This window comes from Lissotriton helveticus, chromosome 5_1, assembly GCF_964261635.1.
Source record: "Lissotriton helveticus chromosome 5_1, aLisHel1.1, whole genome shotgun sequence".
NCBI classification, from domain to species: Eukaryota; Metazoa; Chordata; class Amphibia; order Caudata; family Salamandridae; genus Lissotriton; species Lissotriton helveticus.
The window spans coordinates 1,211,539,592-1,211,557,120 of NC_136065.1; the positions used below are offsets into that span (position 1 = coordinate 1,211,539,592).

The 17,529-nt window shown below is 45.0% G+C and overlaps 1 protein-coding gene across 2 annotated transcripts in view; it reads right to left on the reverse strand.

Annotated features, from left to right (window-relative positions):
* Positions 1 to 5,550: 5,550 nt before the first annotated feature.
* The window catches only part of RGS10 (regulator of G protein signaling 10), a 159,995-nt gene continuing 148,016 nt past the window's right edge, over positions 5,551 to 17,529 (reverse strand). For both annotated transcript variants that reach the window (XM_078643919.1, XM_078643918.1), the window contains exon 5: positions 5,551 to 6,278. In XM_078643919.1, coding sequence (XP_078500045.1) covers positions 6,129 to 6,278 — 150 coding nt within the window. In that variant the 3' untranslated portion in view covers positions 5,551 to 6,128. The remainder of the gene's footprint in view (positions 6,279 to 17,529) is intronic.

Below are 17,529 nucleotides of genomic sequence, written 5' to 3' on the forward strand. Positions count from 1 at the left end.
AACTGCCAATGAAGAAAGCAAAAGTGACTGAGGTGGGGTTGGAAGCCCTACATGGCGGACATGAGGCTCTGAGCCACATCGTGCCAGCTAATCCATATTTGGCGGAGGGGGGTTGATATTTGGTGACTCCAATGTGGTCGGGTTGTCACCAAGATACCGGTTGACTGAGCAGGCCCAAATGTTATGATGGTGGCACCCCTGTACGAGGCTTGTATGCTCCTGAACTAGCCCCTCAGCTGGAGACCATAATACGCAGTGGGGAAAATGATGTAAAGTGGAAGACCTGCACTGCGGCAAACTGAGCATCCCACTACTCTAGAGAGTGTTAGAGTACCACGTATCAGGCAGAATCTGGAGACACGCCGGGAAGAAAGTGGGAAAAATTCAACCGTGTACGGCCGCGAAGGGATCTGCCTGTCGGACCTGCTGTTTTGCCCAGGTCTCAGCTGTACAGCTGATAGAACCGAGGAGAGGGGTGAGGCCCCCTCCCCCCTCCCCAAATTGGAAGAAGTTGATTATTTTCCCAGTTAACAGCCCAACAATTGATCTGGTCAACATTTGGAGCTACCCATTATGGCTTGCCTCCCACTTTAAATACTTGGGAATGTATATCTCATTAGACCCAGGACAGAGCTGAGAGCTCAACATAAATCGGCTCAGCCAACTTCGTATCTAAATCAAGAAACTGGGAAACTCTCACTTACAATGATGGGATGAGGAGCCCTTTTTAAAATGATTGTCCTGCCCCAGTGGTTGTATCTTCTTCAGAACTAACCATATGTCCTCAATGTTTTTTCCCCCTTCATTACAAGCCATTATCACCAATTTTATTTGGGATGGGAAACAACTTAGAGTAGCCTTCAATAAATGCATACAATCCCCCTTTGACAGAGGGTTCGGCCTAGCAGATATCAGATGCTATTACCAAGCCTCCCAGCTGTTACCCATAAACGACTGGTTTTATACTTATAGGGCAGACTCAGCTATCAAACTGGAAGTGCTCTTTGTGAGTCTCCAGACGTTAGTATCGCAACTTTACAGTACCAAAGCAAGTGGCGACCTTCCAATGGTGATCTGGAATATGATTAATGCTGGCATTGTGCACTGCATGATGTTAAATGGCATGGAAGGTTCACGAGAGAATCACCCCTCTGGCATGACATGTGGCTTCCACATGTCTCCGGACTGAGTGTTTTTTCGGAATGGGATCCCATCGGGATATCTATGAGAGGAGACATATGGGAATCATCTCATATTAGGTCCTTTGATTAGATGTAAAAGGACTTTGAGCTCCATAAAACACAATTTTTCTGCTACCTCCAAATCTGATATGACATGATGAAACCATCTGAGCGCCTCAACGAGGTGCCGGTGTTTAGCCCACTAGAGGTCCGTTTAACTACAGAATGGCAGGGGTAAAATAGCAATTTCGTACACATAGAAAAAACTAATAGTGAACATGCCAGCACCATTGCAAACACTTTGGGGGAGATGGGAAGAAGATCTGGGGCCACTCGAGGAGGAAGTCTGGGTGGAAGCCAAAATGGCGGCCAGGGAGTTGGTGATACTGGCAAGAATTTGTCTCATTCAATTCAACTACTTTCAGCGGGTCTACCTTATACCGGCACGGCTGCACATAATGGAGAGGAGTCCCATGCCAGACTGCACAATATGTGGCCAGCACAAGGGCACCATTAAACACGTGGCCCGGTTGTATTCAATCATATCCAGATACTGGAGCAAAGTACAGGCAACATTGGCTAGAGTGCTTGGCATACCAATAGACACGACTCCCCTGATGGCTATACTGGGAATAATGTTGGAGTGGGATGGAAACTGGGCCGGGAAAAGGTTGGTGATACTGGGTATGATGACTGCCAAAAGGGAGCTAGCCCAAAATTGGAGATCTCAAACTGCCTCAATGATTTCTGAGTGTACTAGAGTTTTATGTGCAGCTGCAGCTGAATGGGTTTATCTAGACAGGGGGTGTCCAGCAAAATACAGAAAAATCTAGTTCCCATGGTGGTAGATGATGTAAAATAGGAGGAGAGGGTCCACAGGATCTGAAAACTGGGGAGAAAAAGGGGCTACTGTCAGTCTATACATGTGAAATGGAGATCGGGTATGAAGAAGTACGACCTTCGAAACTGAGTTGTCATGTTTAGATTTTGTATACTGTTTTGAAAACATGGTATGTTTTTCTTGCTGAACAGCCAATAAAAAAAGTTTTATTTAAAAAGAAAGCTAAATTGACCTAATGGGCTACTTTTGGGCAGAGATTGGATTTAAAGATAAGAAAAGAAAAGGGAATCAATGTATTGTGAAAGTGGTCATGGGCTGATGTTGCTATAGATATCAAACTGGGCGATAAACGTCCTATGTCATCTGCACCTGTCAAGTCTAATCAAAACTGAGTGTGTAAGTTCCATTAACTATAGATAACATTGGAAAATCTAGAATTGTATGCATCCTATCAAGTTAAAGGAGGGGGTTACTCCTGTGTAAGGGCAGGGTGGTGGGGGAAGTGTCCAGACTCATTCGGGTGATGGAGGAGGATGAAATTATTCAAACAGTTGATACTACCTTATTTGTTTCATTTTGGTTTAGTGGAAAAAACAGGAGAGTCAAGTCTGTCCTGTCTCATCAATGACTTTGGGTGGAGAGTTTTCCATTTTCTTGAATAGAGGTTCTTATCACTGCTGTAGATCAATCCAAGTGGTTCACCAAGTTAGAGCTCTGTGTTACATCGCATCAGGTGGAGATTGACATAGAGTCTAAATCATCTTATGGCTTTTGTAAACCTGGTGGTACTTTTCAATTTTGTCGTATGCTATGTCGGCTGTCCGCAGTAGGTATTGTGTTCCAAATCATCATGACCACAACACTGAAAGATAAATATTACAAATGTTGTTTTGTTTCAAGAGGACATTCTGCTGATTGCTGTAATGGAAGTAGAACATGGTGCAATTTTTGACAAAGTCCTCATGCTTTGTCAAGTCCATCTTATTACATTAAGAGGAGACAAGTGTGTCTTTTGTGTGAATGAGTTGCACGCCAAACCAGGTTTGGTTGATGGCATTTTAAGAGATCTGTGTCTCAAGGAATGAGACAAGCTATGTTCGTTTCTAGGTCTATATGAGTTTTACTTGAAATTCATTAAAAATAATTCTAATATTACTGGGTGCTACAGGAACTTATTGAAAAAGAACAGTGAATTTATATGGACTCCAATGTGTCAGCAATATTTTGATTACATCAAGCAAAATATAGCACATGCTATTGCCCTACAACCATATATTGAAGTTTGTAGAACATTTGTAACTGTAGATTCCAGTGCTTATGGAACGGGTGCCATTCTTTGTGAAATTAATGTGTCAAAAGATGTCACAATAGATTTTGCATCAAGGAGGATGAGGATTGTTGAAATACGTTGCTCGGTGATTGAAATCGAAATGTTGGCTTGCGTTTGAGGAAATTGAGAAGTTTAAGACTTATTTATGGGGAAGAGTGTTTTGGTTGAGGACAGGTCATCTGCCATTAGTAGAAATTTTTGTCAGGTGAGCAAATGAAGTCGTAGGCTAAATGAGCAAGACTGTCAACTAAACTACTTTATTAACTGCAGGGTGGAGTATGTTGCTGGGAGGAAATGTGAAAGCTGTTTTTTGTTTATCCCGGTTGCCTCTGATTGATGGGGTACAAAATGATTCCACTGAAAGTGATATAGTGGAATGCATAATTACCAAAGTTGAAGATTGTGTAATAAGTCACAATATGAAAGAATGTTGCAAAACCATGCAGGAAAATATGGTATTGGATGGAGTGATGAGATTTGTTGTTTCTGGATGGCCCAACGATGTATGTTCATTTGCAGTCTTTTTATACGATTTCTAATTAACTCTTTTGAAAAGATTTCTTAGTAAGAGGTGACAAATTGATACCACCTACCTGTTTGAGACCAAGAATTGTGGAAACAACTCATGTTGGTGTCTTATTAATGAGTGCAACTAAACAGAGAGTTTGAAGTAATTTTTGGTGGCCTAAGATCAAAAGAGAAGTGCAAAGTCTGGTTCAAAACTGTGTGCATGTCATTTAAGGGATAAAACATTTCATCACATCAAGCCCCAACGTTATATCCTGCAGAGTGCCCTGACAGGGCAGCAAAGAATAGTGGCTGACTTTGAGTGCTTTTCATGTTCTTCCCATTAATGTGAGATAGTGGATTGATTTAGTTTGGTGGATCTCCTTTCTAGAAGGCTTGACATTAAAGGTGTTTCTTTGCGAGGGAAGGTGTTCCTTGTCAAGTCATGACTGACAACAGAGTCCAGTTCACTTACTATGCTGTGAAATGTTTTTTGGACAGTTGTGGAGTCAGTATTTACACACACAGTTCTATCATTCACAATCTAAAGAAAAAATGAAGAAATTCAACAAAGTAATAATGGAGTCTATTCAGTGTGATGTTAAATCCTGTGTGGATTGTGTGGATGCTATAAGAGATTGTCTCCGGTCGCAGCACACCACTCTATGGGGCCCATTAGGATGGCGGGCGGATTGCCCCCGCCAGGCTGGCGGTAGCCACCGCAAGCCTGGCGGGTGGTCCCGTTGTCCGACAGGATGGCGGGCAGACAAAGTCCGCCCGTCATCCTAATAGGCCCATATGTTTGGTTACAGGCGCGATTCCTTTGGAAATCATGAAAGGGAGAAAGGTGGTTTCTGTTTTGTGTCCCTTTTGAATGTTTAACATTTTGCATTAACATTTGATGTTGCTTCAGTGTGTGATGGCGCCAAGCTAAAAGTGATGCTTTTAATGTGGTGCATTCTAAGATTGAAGGAAGATTTAAAAATAAGTAAACCTCTTCCAAGGTTGGTGTGGGTGATTGGGTCTGCATAATTGATCGTTTATTGTTAAGGAAAGGACTGTCTAAGTTTGGCGATCCTGTGCCTCATTTGGGATAAATGGCAGTCCACACATACCAAACAGCACGTTCCACCCTCCAATACCCACTATAGAACATCTTCCCAATTCCACCTATAACTTTACTTTCTGAAACAGAACACACTAGAGAGAACCTTCACACCCTCACTTGCACACCACAGCATCAAAGCAGTTTAGTTGACGGAGTGCTGCCCATTCAGTATCACTTCTCCTCCATCACACAACCCTAGATCTCGGAACCATTCAGACACATTTTAACTTACACATGCCACCTCCTCATGCTTAACTGCATTACATTCGAAATATACCTCGCGCGTGATGCTTGTCTAAAAAACAAAATGCACAGGCCCAGCAATGAACAACTGGCCATCTGGCTCCAAACCATGCACATAACACACTACGGAAATCAGCTCAAGCCCTTAGTTACCTAGACTTTTAAAAGCAAATGTCAAGTAGCCACACACAATCACAGCACAGTGTGATAAATACACCAGCTATAGTGTTACTGTGCGGTATTAGTGATAGATGGCGCTGTGCAAATACTGGTAAGCGGAGAGAAACAGATCATGAGGCCCATGAATATTTGATAATGTAAAAAGTCAAATGCATCAGGCTAGTGTATGTGGGCTTTATTTTGAACTGCTCTGTGCTCTCAGGGCCATTAACCTTGTAGAGCCCTGGCAAACATCTCCTTGATAATGTCAGTGGTGTCAGATAGGATGTGTCTCCTGTGATCGTAGTCCATACAGCAGATATCGCCCGGGTGATGGTCTTTACCACTGGGTCTCTGTCCTGGTCAGCTGGCCTCGGGTTGGGAAGAGGAGGGGGTCTTCCTAATACTGTTGAGTGCAAAGCCCAAGCGAAAGTAGCGGGGATCCATCCTGGAGTCGCCTGACCATCCAAAAGCGCATTTTGAGAAGAGACCACGTCCATATGATAAAGCACGCAGGGTAGCGACAGACACCCCGAACAAAACCAAGATGATCAGTCAAGCCGGAAACTGTGTTGATTTGCAATCAAAAGTATGTGGCAGAAATTGATTGATTCATCAAGCATGGGAAGAAACCCAAAGGTTAGGCCAGAAGGAAGGCGCTTCAGCGGTGTGTATGCCTCCTGCACAGTGGAGATGCAGGCAGACCAGTACCACAGAGTTTGTGCAAGGACTCCGATACGTCTGGGCGAGCCTTTGGACTCATGTGTTGAAGCTACGCGACGCCCGCTTGGCCGTGTTTTCCGAGGCGCCTGGTCCCTCGTGCTGCCTCTCATCTGTCCGCTTGGATTGGAGGAAGGCTTCAGATTTCAGGAAGCGACTGTAGCTGTCATACTTCATCAAGTTGAAGATCTAGTGCCGGGAAGAAAGAGGAAGGGAAAAAGCAGAAGTTAATGAAAGGACATATGCAAGGCATGTTTTGGTGGAAAGAGACGTCAAATCAGTGACCCTGACTAGACTGTCAGCCGCAAAGGTGTTTATTTGGGGCTGGACAGAAACAAAAGACCTAAGTAGCTGTTTTGCATCACAAATAGGGGATTGTTAGATTCTTCACAATACCCCTCTCATAAAGACATTAAGACGTGATTTCCACTTAATGAGACACACCAAATTCAATCTCACCAGCAAACAAGAAACTCCCACACACCAAAACACACAGCACAGCTATGAGCCCCCATGAATGCACAAGGAAAACACACACACACACACACACACAAACTCTCTCTCTCTGCCCCCCCCCCTAAAAACTCTGCCCACCCACCCACCCACTAATACGGTGGTGGTGAAGTAGCAAAACTGTGCGGTTTTTGGGTTAGTGTATCTACATTTTTACCACTGCTTGTTGGTAAGTCATTAGTGATTTCTACCAGCACAAAGGTTGGTGATAATGCAGGAAAAACATGATGCAAGTTATTTCCTAACTCCTCTTTTGAGGAATGAGATTCAGTAATAATTTAGTAGTGTATTGTATTTATCACACCTGGGCATTACAGCGCGACTCTGTACACAGCACTAAGTTGGTTCTTTGGAGTTTAAGGTCTGGATTTAGGGCTATGGAGGATCTTCAGTTAGACAAACTAATTCATATTGTAGCTTTTTCCCACTTCCGCTCCATAGGGACTGAAAAGACAGAATATTCTAAACCTAATACCATTGAGGTGCCCCTAACATCACAGTGTTGATGGGACAATCAAGCCCATGTGCCCTAAACTGTAATATTCCCAAAAAACAGGCCCGCAGGTCCCGATTCACAAGGGAACCATACATCTGCCTGCAATTGAAATAATAAGTACTATTCTTCACTGGCGTGGATTGATTTTTTTTTCCTGAAAAGCTCTACTTTCTGAGGAAGTTTACTGAGCAATGGTATAGCAGGTTCTTCATGGGCCCTAATGCAAGCAAAGAAAACTGACCCCCTGTCCCATGGCATGGCAATGTAGGACAACCATAACCGAGACACAGTGGTCTCTCGCACCCCGGACGCTGATGTCTGCACCTGCTGCATCAATAGAAGCTGTGCCCACAGGCAAACTGCCCATACAAATTGCATTCCAAATTATGTGCCAGTCCAAACAACTGTTCCTGGGTGACCATAAAAACCTTGACTCCATAGTGCATCTGTTCTACCATAGCATTGACTTTTAAAGAATCAGCAGTAAGAGAAATGTGTGTCCCAAGACCTACCTCATGCCACACTTGGAGAAAAAGAATGCCATATTCGTCTTCAGTATCCCTAAATAGCATCAATCACTTATGTTAAAAATAGAGGAACAAAATCACTCTGCTTACATTCATTTACATATCCACCAAAGGAATCAATTATTGACAAACCCAGGCATCACACTCACAATGATATGTACTCCTTATCAGCCAAGTAAAGAGATGGCTGGATGGTGTGAAAAGCGGATGAGCATTTTTGCAACCTCACAAAGCCCTAGACTGACTACATTTACATAGTCACCATTCCTGAATCTTCTGAGAACAAACAAACTGAAACATGCAACACCTCTGGCCCATTATGCAACTATTCTGAGCTCTTGTTAGTGCGTCCTGATTAACTCTGTATCCCTTGTACACATCCCTTGTAAGCCTCCCTTTATCTTGATGTATTGGATTGTAGGATTGTTTGTGTATATCTATTATTCTTTCACATGAATATAAATGTGATTTGAGATAAAGTTTCCCTGGGCATTTGTTTTCCCTTTGGGGTATGTTCATATAAGTTCAGGACCATCATCCTTGCTTGTCTTTATCTGAGGGAACCATTGTTATTTCTTATAACTGTAGCAACCAAGTTCCCAGGAATACTGGATAGCGCCTTGATTTCTTTTTTTACTGTTAAGACTGAGGCTTGACTATGTTCATACCATCTTCAGCCTGCTGATTGGTCACAGCCATTCGTCCCTACTTTCTGATGCTTCTGCATACTTTTGGTTTCCCTGGAAATTCAGAAAGAGATAGGGAATACGTGGCAAAGTACTAAAATTATCACAATTTCCAGGAAAAATTCAGAAATCTGAAATTTTTGTGTCTCAGATTTAGATTCTCCCTACCCATGGATGCCATTTAGGAGAAATAATTGTTGCCCTCCACTGATTTCTTTCAAACACAATCTTTGCTAGCATTTAGTCTTTGGATTAGTGGGAAGTTGTGAAGTTGGCACCGATGTGCAGCGGGCGTGCCGCAGGTGCGCCAATGGCGCACCTAAGGCAAGGCTGTCCGTCCGTGCCTGAACGGGACCAGGGGCTATACCCCTGCCCCGCAGCACTTAGGTAACATCAGCCACTCCAACAGTTACCTACATAAACTTAGGAAGCCCTGCCTTCATAATTGCTAGCACTCTATGGCCCTCAGCGATGGGCTGTCCCAGTGCGCCCATTGCAGTTTCAAGTTCCACACTTGTTTGGAGAGTACTCCAGATACTAAGCACTCCAGCAGCCTTAAAATATTCCTCTTAAACTGTCGCTCCCTATCCAAACACTCGACTGAGTTGAGATTGCTCCTTGACGATGAGACACCAGATATACTATTTCTTACGGAAACCTGGCTTCATAAAGAGTCAGACCCTGACCTGGAACAGACTCTTCCAGCTGGATATAATATCCAGCGGAAAGACCGGGAGGGACAGAAAGGGGGAGGCGTGGCAATAATATATAAAGATCTCTTTAAATGCAAGGTTGAACCTGATACTGTTGCTGACTGTGAAAGTCTTTTCTTCACTTTTGCTCTTTCCGCGGCTCAATCTATTTCCAAGGTGCTCATTTACCGCCCCCCAGGCAGACGTGGGCTCTTTTCCCAATCACTACTGGATGTAGCAGCCACACAAGTAGGCACCACCTCAAACGTTACACTCCTGGGGGACTTTAACCTTCATTTCGATAACCCTGATATGACGGACGTATCAGATCTGATTAAGGACCTTTCAGAAGTTCAATTTCCACAAAAAGTTACAAGCCCTACCCACAGACTAGGACATTTACTTGGCTCAGTTTTCACTAAGCTTAATAATCTCTCAGTGGGTGACCCTATTCCTCTACCTTGGCCTGATCATTTTTTAATTCCCATCCATGTCTCTTCCCCGCCTTCAGTCCCAGCTGTTAAAAAGACTACCAAAGAAATTAGGCCATGGGCTAAATTAGAAGTAGAAGTCTGGACCTCAGCCTTAGAAAACTCAGAACCAGAATACAGCCCTAATCTTACCATAGCTGCTGATAATATTTCTACATGGATTACGTCCTCACTGGATATGATGGTCCTGTTTAAATCCCAACAAAAAGTACGACAGAAATCCTCCCCTTGGTATTTACCCAAACTTCAATTCTTAAAACAGGAATGTAAGACATTGGAGAGAAAGTGGAGGAAAAATTACAGCATAACCAATAAGCAGAAATATAAAGAAGCTATAAAACGCTATCAAGGTGAAATTAAAGCAGCCCTGGCAGCACACTATGAAGAATAAATTAATCTTGCTGCCAATTCCCCCAGAGAGATCTTCTGCGTTGCGAAGGGCCTCTTACAACTGCCCAGATTTGATACATCTCATATGGCTTCCCCTCAACAATGTAATGAACTTGCGAACTTTTTTCAAGAAAAAATTTAAAATATTTACTCAGCCTTTCCTAGCTCACCTTGCCCTAGTGACATCATCACCACAGACATGTTTTTGCATGGCACAGATCCTACACTCAAATCATTTCCCACACTCACTTCAGCTAGATTATCGGAAATTCTCACTCAAATTTAGGGGCCGATTATGATATCAGTTTTTCCGCATCCTCCGGGCCGGCGGAAGCCGGAGGATGCGGGAAAACCGCTGCAGACTGAAAAAAGACCCCCCGCCAGATTAGGATGGCTGGGGGATCTTTTGTCGTCCGCAGCTTTTCCGTCGCGGTCGCCTCCCGTCTGCGGCGGAAAAGCACTAACATGGCTGGCGGTGTCAATCAGACACCGCCAGCCATATTAGGATGTCTGGAGTACTATGCCTTTACACGGCGGCATTTCCGCCGTGCAAAGGCATACGGATTTTTGTTTGGGGGCCCGTTGCGGGCCCCCAGGGGTGAAGGGGGGGTGGGTGGTGCACATGGGGGTACCTATGGTATCCCCCTGCATTTGCGTGCAAAAAGCGGCAGGCACCGCGCGGTGCCTGCCGCTTTGTGCATGCAAATGCACAACTTTCATTTTTAACATTGCGGCGGGTGCTGCTTCCAGCAGTACCCGCTGCAATGTTAAATATACAGGATGTGACCGCCAGGGTGGTGGTCACATTCTAATTTGCATGGAGGGACCTCCGCTGCCCCTGCGGACGGTCCCTCCTACTCCTACTGTCTCAGGTCCGTCCGCCATCATAATCTGCCCCCAAGTCCGGTTCCCCATTGGATCCAGCGCCCCCTCACATACTACACAAAGCAGGAAAAGTTATACTTCCTCACATGCTTAAACTCATGAATACGTCTATGGCTACTGGCTCAGTCCCGGCACCCAGGAAGCATGCTATGGGGAAGGCTCTCCAAAAAAATCTAATCTGGACCCAGACGATCTAGGCAACTATCAACCAATTTCTCTGCTCCCTGTGATTATTAAGCCTCTAGAGAAGCATGTTAACCTAACTATCTCAGAATACTTGGAATCTTACGACCTTTTACACCCCACTCAAACAAGTTTCAGGCCTCGTCATGGCACGGAAACCGCCCTACTCTCTGTGGTGGAGGAATCTAAATTGATCCTTGATCAAGGGGGAGCAGTGGCCATCATTCTCCTTGACCTGAGCTCAGCCTTTGATATGGTAAACTTTAAAACCTTAGTGGAGAGACTTAGGAGGAAAGGCATCTCAGGTGAGGCACTTAAATGGATCGAATCTTATTTAGAAAAGAGGACCTTCCAGGTTTTCTCAGGAGAATTCTCATCAGATCAGCTGTGGTGTCCCTCAGGGATCTTCCTTAACCCCTTTGACGCTCATGACGAGCTGAGCTCGTCATGAGGTACGCCTGTCGTACGCTCATGATGAGCTGAGCTCGTCATGTAACGCGGTTTTTAAAAAAACTCAGCGTACGGCGGAAAAATGCGCCGCACGCATGAGGTTAAGTCCCACATTATTTAATGTCTACATGCAGCCATTGGCTGACATCGTGCCACCTCATGGGATAAAGATTGTCACCTATGCAGATGACACCCAACTGGTTATCTCACTAAATGGCCCACACAACTCTCCCTCATACCTGGGAATTTGTTTAAGGAAGGTGGTTTCGTGGATGTAACACTCCTGCCTAAAGATGAACAGTGGAAAAATAGAGCTAATGACTCTAGGTAACACCTCGGGCCTTGATCTGAAACAGGTCTGGCCCAGTTGTCTTGGGCCTGCTCCCTCCCTAAAGGCCAAGATAAAAAGCTTGGGTATTTGGCTAGATAGCTCACTCAAATTTGATGACCAAGCTGTAAAAGTCAAAGGTGCATGTTTTGGGACCATGCAACTCCTCCGTAAGATTTTGCCCCTTCCAATAAGCGCCAGGAGGACCTTTATACAGGCCCTGGTTCTATCTCTACTGGATTACAGAAACTCCTTATATTTGGGAGCGCCCAAAGATACGCTGAGGAAACTCCAGGTTGCACAGAATTGTGCTGCTAGACTACTGATGGGGTACCAAAAAATAAATCAGCCAAACAAGCCATTAGAACTCTTTATTGGCTACCGGTCGCGGAGAGAGTTCAATTTAAGGCCCTATGGATAGCGCATAGGACCTAAAGGGGTCTGGAACAAGCTATTAACAGACCTCTCATCACCCCCTATCAACCAAGGAAATTCCTTCGCTCTTCCAACCTCCATCTGGCAGTCAAGCTGAAGATAAAAAGGTCTAGAACTGGAGGCAGATCATTTGCCTACAATGTGGCCAAACTCTGGAACACGCTGCCCCCTCTTATCCGTATAGAACCTCTTCATCTTCCATTCCGGAAACTGCTCAAGACCTGGTTATTCAACCAGTCCACTTAACAATTCAAACTGTTCTCTGTCTAGTCGCAAGCGCTGGGACGCCCTTGGGTAGCTATGCGCTATACAAAAAAACAATAATAATAATATTCATTTTTGTGGAAGGGCCACCTGGCGAATCCGCTTAATGCTTGTACCAAATAAAAAACTTCATCCTGTGGTAATTTGGCATCCTAGTTGAACGACAGTTTTTTTACTCGACTCCAACACTTTTGTTTATATACTCATAAACAAAATGCAGCAGAGCTTTATATGGGTGTTATCTGTGATGCCATTCTTACATGGTGGCTCCATAGGCTTCTGACTGGGTTGGTAATATCCCTTGGAGAGCGGGGGTTCTTTTGGTCAAGATCTTATCACTGCCTGTGGTGAATGATGGTACGTCAGTGTAGATAGTGGGTATAGAGTGTAGTGAAAAAATAATAAAATTGTCTATAAATCCCCTGGGAATTATTTGACTTTCATTTGATGAGAGTGATCTAGATCAAGATTATAAAAACATTACAGTAGTCACATCTTAGTCGTTTTGTGATTCCTCTTTGAAGCTCTACATGCTTCACACCTGGTTGCCTAGAGATTTCAAGTGGTGTTTCATCAGGACCTGTATCAGTAACCCTACTATTCGGGATGATGACTTAATATATATTGGCTTTCTTATTATTCTTACTTTGAACAAGTTGTGTCCAAATGTGTTGTGAGTATCCCCTAATTTAGGTACTCGTGTGCTCCATAGTGTAAGGACCTGTTAGAAAAAAGGTAACGGTAACATATATATGCATTAACATCCAAGCAGATCATTTATTCAGGAAGGTCATTACCCATGATCTTGCCATGTCCATGATCTTATCCATGATCTTGCTTATGTATTCAGTTGACTCTACGGGATCTCATCGTTGAGTCTCAGCCTGGAAATCCCAAGTCTGAACCCCAGTCATTGGTCCTTTTGCAAGAGTAATGTCTTGATGTTAGGGCTGGCTGGCATGACTTCTGCTATGGTACTACTCATGTTTTTTGGTGGTAGCTGTTCTTCCAAGAAATGGGCAGTGTCTGTATATACTGGATGGTGCTCCTGTGTTTGTTGATTCTGATTTTAACGGGTCTGGTTGTCCAGTCCACACTTTCAGCTTGCATTGAAAGTTTAACACATGCTTTATTGGGATTATAGATAAAATGGCTTGCTTCAAAATGCACTTTTTGATGGCAAAAGCATCGGGAATACTATTTTATGGAAGCATGACAGCTATCAATGAAAATACCATGTATGGTAAATGCTGTCTAAGCTGTTATTTTTTTTAAAACCTGCACCAGTAAAATATTTTTTACAAGGCAATGTAGACTATTGTGCTGGTCCACACTCATTTTTCAGTGCCTTCACGGGACCGGGAGGAAGACGCTGCTACTTATATTGTCCTCAAAAAATAAAAACAACAACAAAAAAATATATATATCAGGAAAGTCATTTTGGCTTCTAAGGACCGACCTAAAGAAAAATCTGTAGTCCTCTGTTGTAACATGCCCCAGTGACCACTGCCACCCTGCTCCCCTTATTTCTGAGCTGTGAAGCCTGGCTGAAGCAAGCAGAGCAGACTCTCAGAGGTCGCTGAGTGTGTTAGGACTGTCAACAGGAGACATGTAGGGGCAGATTTATGTTGCCTGACGCATCTCTGCAAATCAGCAGAGATGCGCCAGGAAAGATACGGCAGGCAAATTTATCCTTGCGCCACCCATGATGCGCCGCATTTACAATGCGGCGCACCATGGCGCAGGAATAAACAGATGCATGGCGCATCTAGGGAGTGAAGTTGGCGCAGTGCTGAAGTTGTGTTGCATGCGGCACGCAACTCCAGCACTTTTCCAACTTGCCCTATCTGTTAACGTGGTGCGTCAAGCCTTACGCCTGCTTCAAGCAGGCGCAAGGTTTTGACGCATCAGCGTTAGTAAAGTGACTCATTGAAATCTTGTAGATTTCACTGAGTCACTTTCGAGAGGCGTTCCTGCGACGGAGCGCCCCCCCCCCTTCGTGGAAACGCCCACATGAAACCTGACGAAGGTTTCATGTGGCGCAGGGTTTCACAACGTGACGCATCTCTCAGATGCGTCACGTTGTAAATACCCCGCACCATGGTGCATTTTTTGCGCCGCCGCTGCGTCACAAAACTGACGCAACGGTGGCGTAAAAGATGCGCAAAGGGCTTGTAAATCTGCCCCGTAGTGTTTATTTGGGATGATCTAAGGTTCACAGGCCGGGGACAAATTGTAATGTATTGTATTGGCCTACAAATGGCTGTCTCACTCACCGGGCACAGGGCACATAGAGACTGCCTGGCTGCCAGTAAGGATTCAGGCACAGTGAGGGCAGGTAGCGACATGCAAAGGTGGGGTGGCTTGGGCAAGTGTTAGAGTGCAACACCCCTACGCTGCTGAAGAGGTCCAGGCCTGCACCACTCTGTCCGTTTGTTGCACCTCCGCCCCTCTACATACCTATCACCTCTTTCATATATGCCCACGCTGCTGTAGCTAAGCATGTTTGTATGTTCCAGAGCCTCAGTGGGCCCAGTGTCGTTCCTTCAGTCACAAAGCCATATCCCAGGCAGGCACTCCGAAAAAACAAATGGCTGTAGTTGGTGCAGTGCTTCTCCCCCTCTGGCACCAGTGGCACAGCTCATGTTGCAATACAGATAGACTAGCCCCGGCTACTGAAGGAATCTTCTGATTTGTTCGTAACTGCTTTTTCACCTCTGCTTAATTAGACAGTGTGGAAAGGAGCTTGATGTGCCAATTTATATATATTGTTTTTATTTTCTCCACAGAAAACTCCAGTCTCCATTCATCAAGTAATGGAGTGATCCATTTCCTTCTCAATGTGGAATGACAATTCCCAGGTGTGTGTTCAACAGCTGTCAAGTCAAACTTTGCCTTGTTCCTCTCAAGAGAATTACACGTTAGTAAAGCCATTTACACACGCCTGACCGGTATCCTTTTTGTGGTTTTGTGAATGGGACCCCAACAAGTAACCTCTGCATTCATTTAGCTGCGTTGACATTCGGTGGCATCTACAGTTCTTATTTCACCCACACGAGGGTAGACTTTCACAACATTTTGAGAAAAAGACACAAAAAAAACGTATCGCGAAAAGTGTGAAAGTGTCAAAGAATGCGAGCGTTGGGTTTGATGAAGGAGTTCTCATTGGTAGCTAAATTCACCAAATTATTGGTGGGATATAGTGCCAGAACTCATAAGTAGCTCCTTCCCGTTCAAATGCTGAGTATGTCCCATCGGATGCCTAACTTGTATTCCTACGTCTCTTCCATGGGCCATATTGCGATTGATTGCACTAACCAGACTCCAGAACTACAGGTGTGCCCCTCATTTATTAATTGTGCATAACAGTGGACACCGAAGCGACCCTCATAGAACCCTGAAAGTAGGGGTACACCCTAAAAATGAGGCGAGTTCATCAGACCATTATTAGGGCAGTATGTCCGCGTGGTCGGACCCCTATTTCTGGGGCAAAGTGAAAGCGTAGTATAGTTCACTACACTAACACATCCCATTTCACACGCAGCCGCACTGTGTGGGATGCAGGTGACAACATGCACTGCAACCCACCAATACCGGGCACGGAAAGTGGAGATTCCTCTTATAATGTCACACAAAGGGCAAACATGGGCACACAGGAGTTCTTTACAGGATGGCAGGGCCAGGATCAGCCAGACCTGATAGGCCCGTCAGGAAAAGGTCAAGACTGCACACATACAGTGAACATTACATTAGAATTTCACACACACCCAAGCCAAAGTCAGCCACAGTTCACTGTGGTCAATGGACGTCATTCCAACACACAGATATGTGACAAACATGAGAGACAGAAGAAGGGCTCATTCAACAGGCAGCTGTGAAATGTGAAAAGGACAGAGCTGCTATGGTAAACATCCGCCCACCAGCGTCACTGCCGGCTGAGCCATCATAAGCAGAGAGTCAATGGAAGTGACCTGGAGGCATGGTAAAGGGGAAAGAGTCTATCAAAAGTCTCACAAAAACGAACTCTCAACAAATCCTTATCTGGTGCATGACCAAGAATATGGAACAACATCCCCAGCTCTGAGAACAACCTCCTACACTGCCTGCAAGAAAGGGATGAAAGAACTCCTCTTAAACAGTCCTCTCGATTCAGTTAGTAATAACTTCTTAGAGGAAACACAAACTGTCTAAATACCACTCTCTTACTCCTATTCGGGTCTCTCAGGCTCCTCAACTCATTTAATTTCTATGCAGAGGTCTCCGCCTGATTACGGAGATCTCTGCACGCAGAAAAGAGCAAACCCATTCCTACAGACAAACTACACTAGTAAAGTGGCTACAGCCAAAAAGGACCCAAATCAGTAGTAAATGTACTCCTGCTCAGGCCTGCAGTAAGTCCAGCACCCCATATGGCCAACAACTGGTACTGCAACACCCTCCTACAGAAAATAATTTAGACAGGGAGTTAAAATAACACAGCATTGGGAAATATTATAAAAGGAAATGTTTTGACTTCTTAAAAAATATACACATTTAAATTCTTGTTTACAAATATATACATAAGGGGCGTGGCAAGATGGCGGAGTGAGTCGATGCGAAACTTGGTCTCTTCGCTCTGGCCTTGGTACAGTAGCATTATCGCGGTGTGTCTAGCCATCGAGAAGAGGTGTCTGGGGTGGCAGAGGCACAGACATCAGAGGCACCACCCGGGGACCCGATCTGTACTAGCATCCTAGAACGGAGAGTGAGCCGCAGGCACGTGCGCCCAACCCTGGAGGCTCCGACGATGAAAATGGCCGCCCTCTGTGAGCAAACCTGGCCCTGAGAGGAACGTGCCGTGGGGTACTTGTCGTGGACGACTGTGAACAGCAGTGGAGGCATGAAAAGTGAGAGCCCTGGGCTCGGGCAATCCATGCGCTCCAGGGGCATCTGGAGGGGTGGGGGCGGCCCAGGAACCTCCCGACTCACCCAGAAGATAGATTAACTACGCCACAAGTGGCCCAATCAGACAGCTACTTCCCAGCTAGGGAGAAGGAACGCCCGAGACGTGCTGAGCCAACGGACGGTCCTCAGCGATGGCGAGACCCTGCGCCTGCTTCA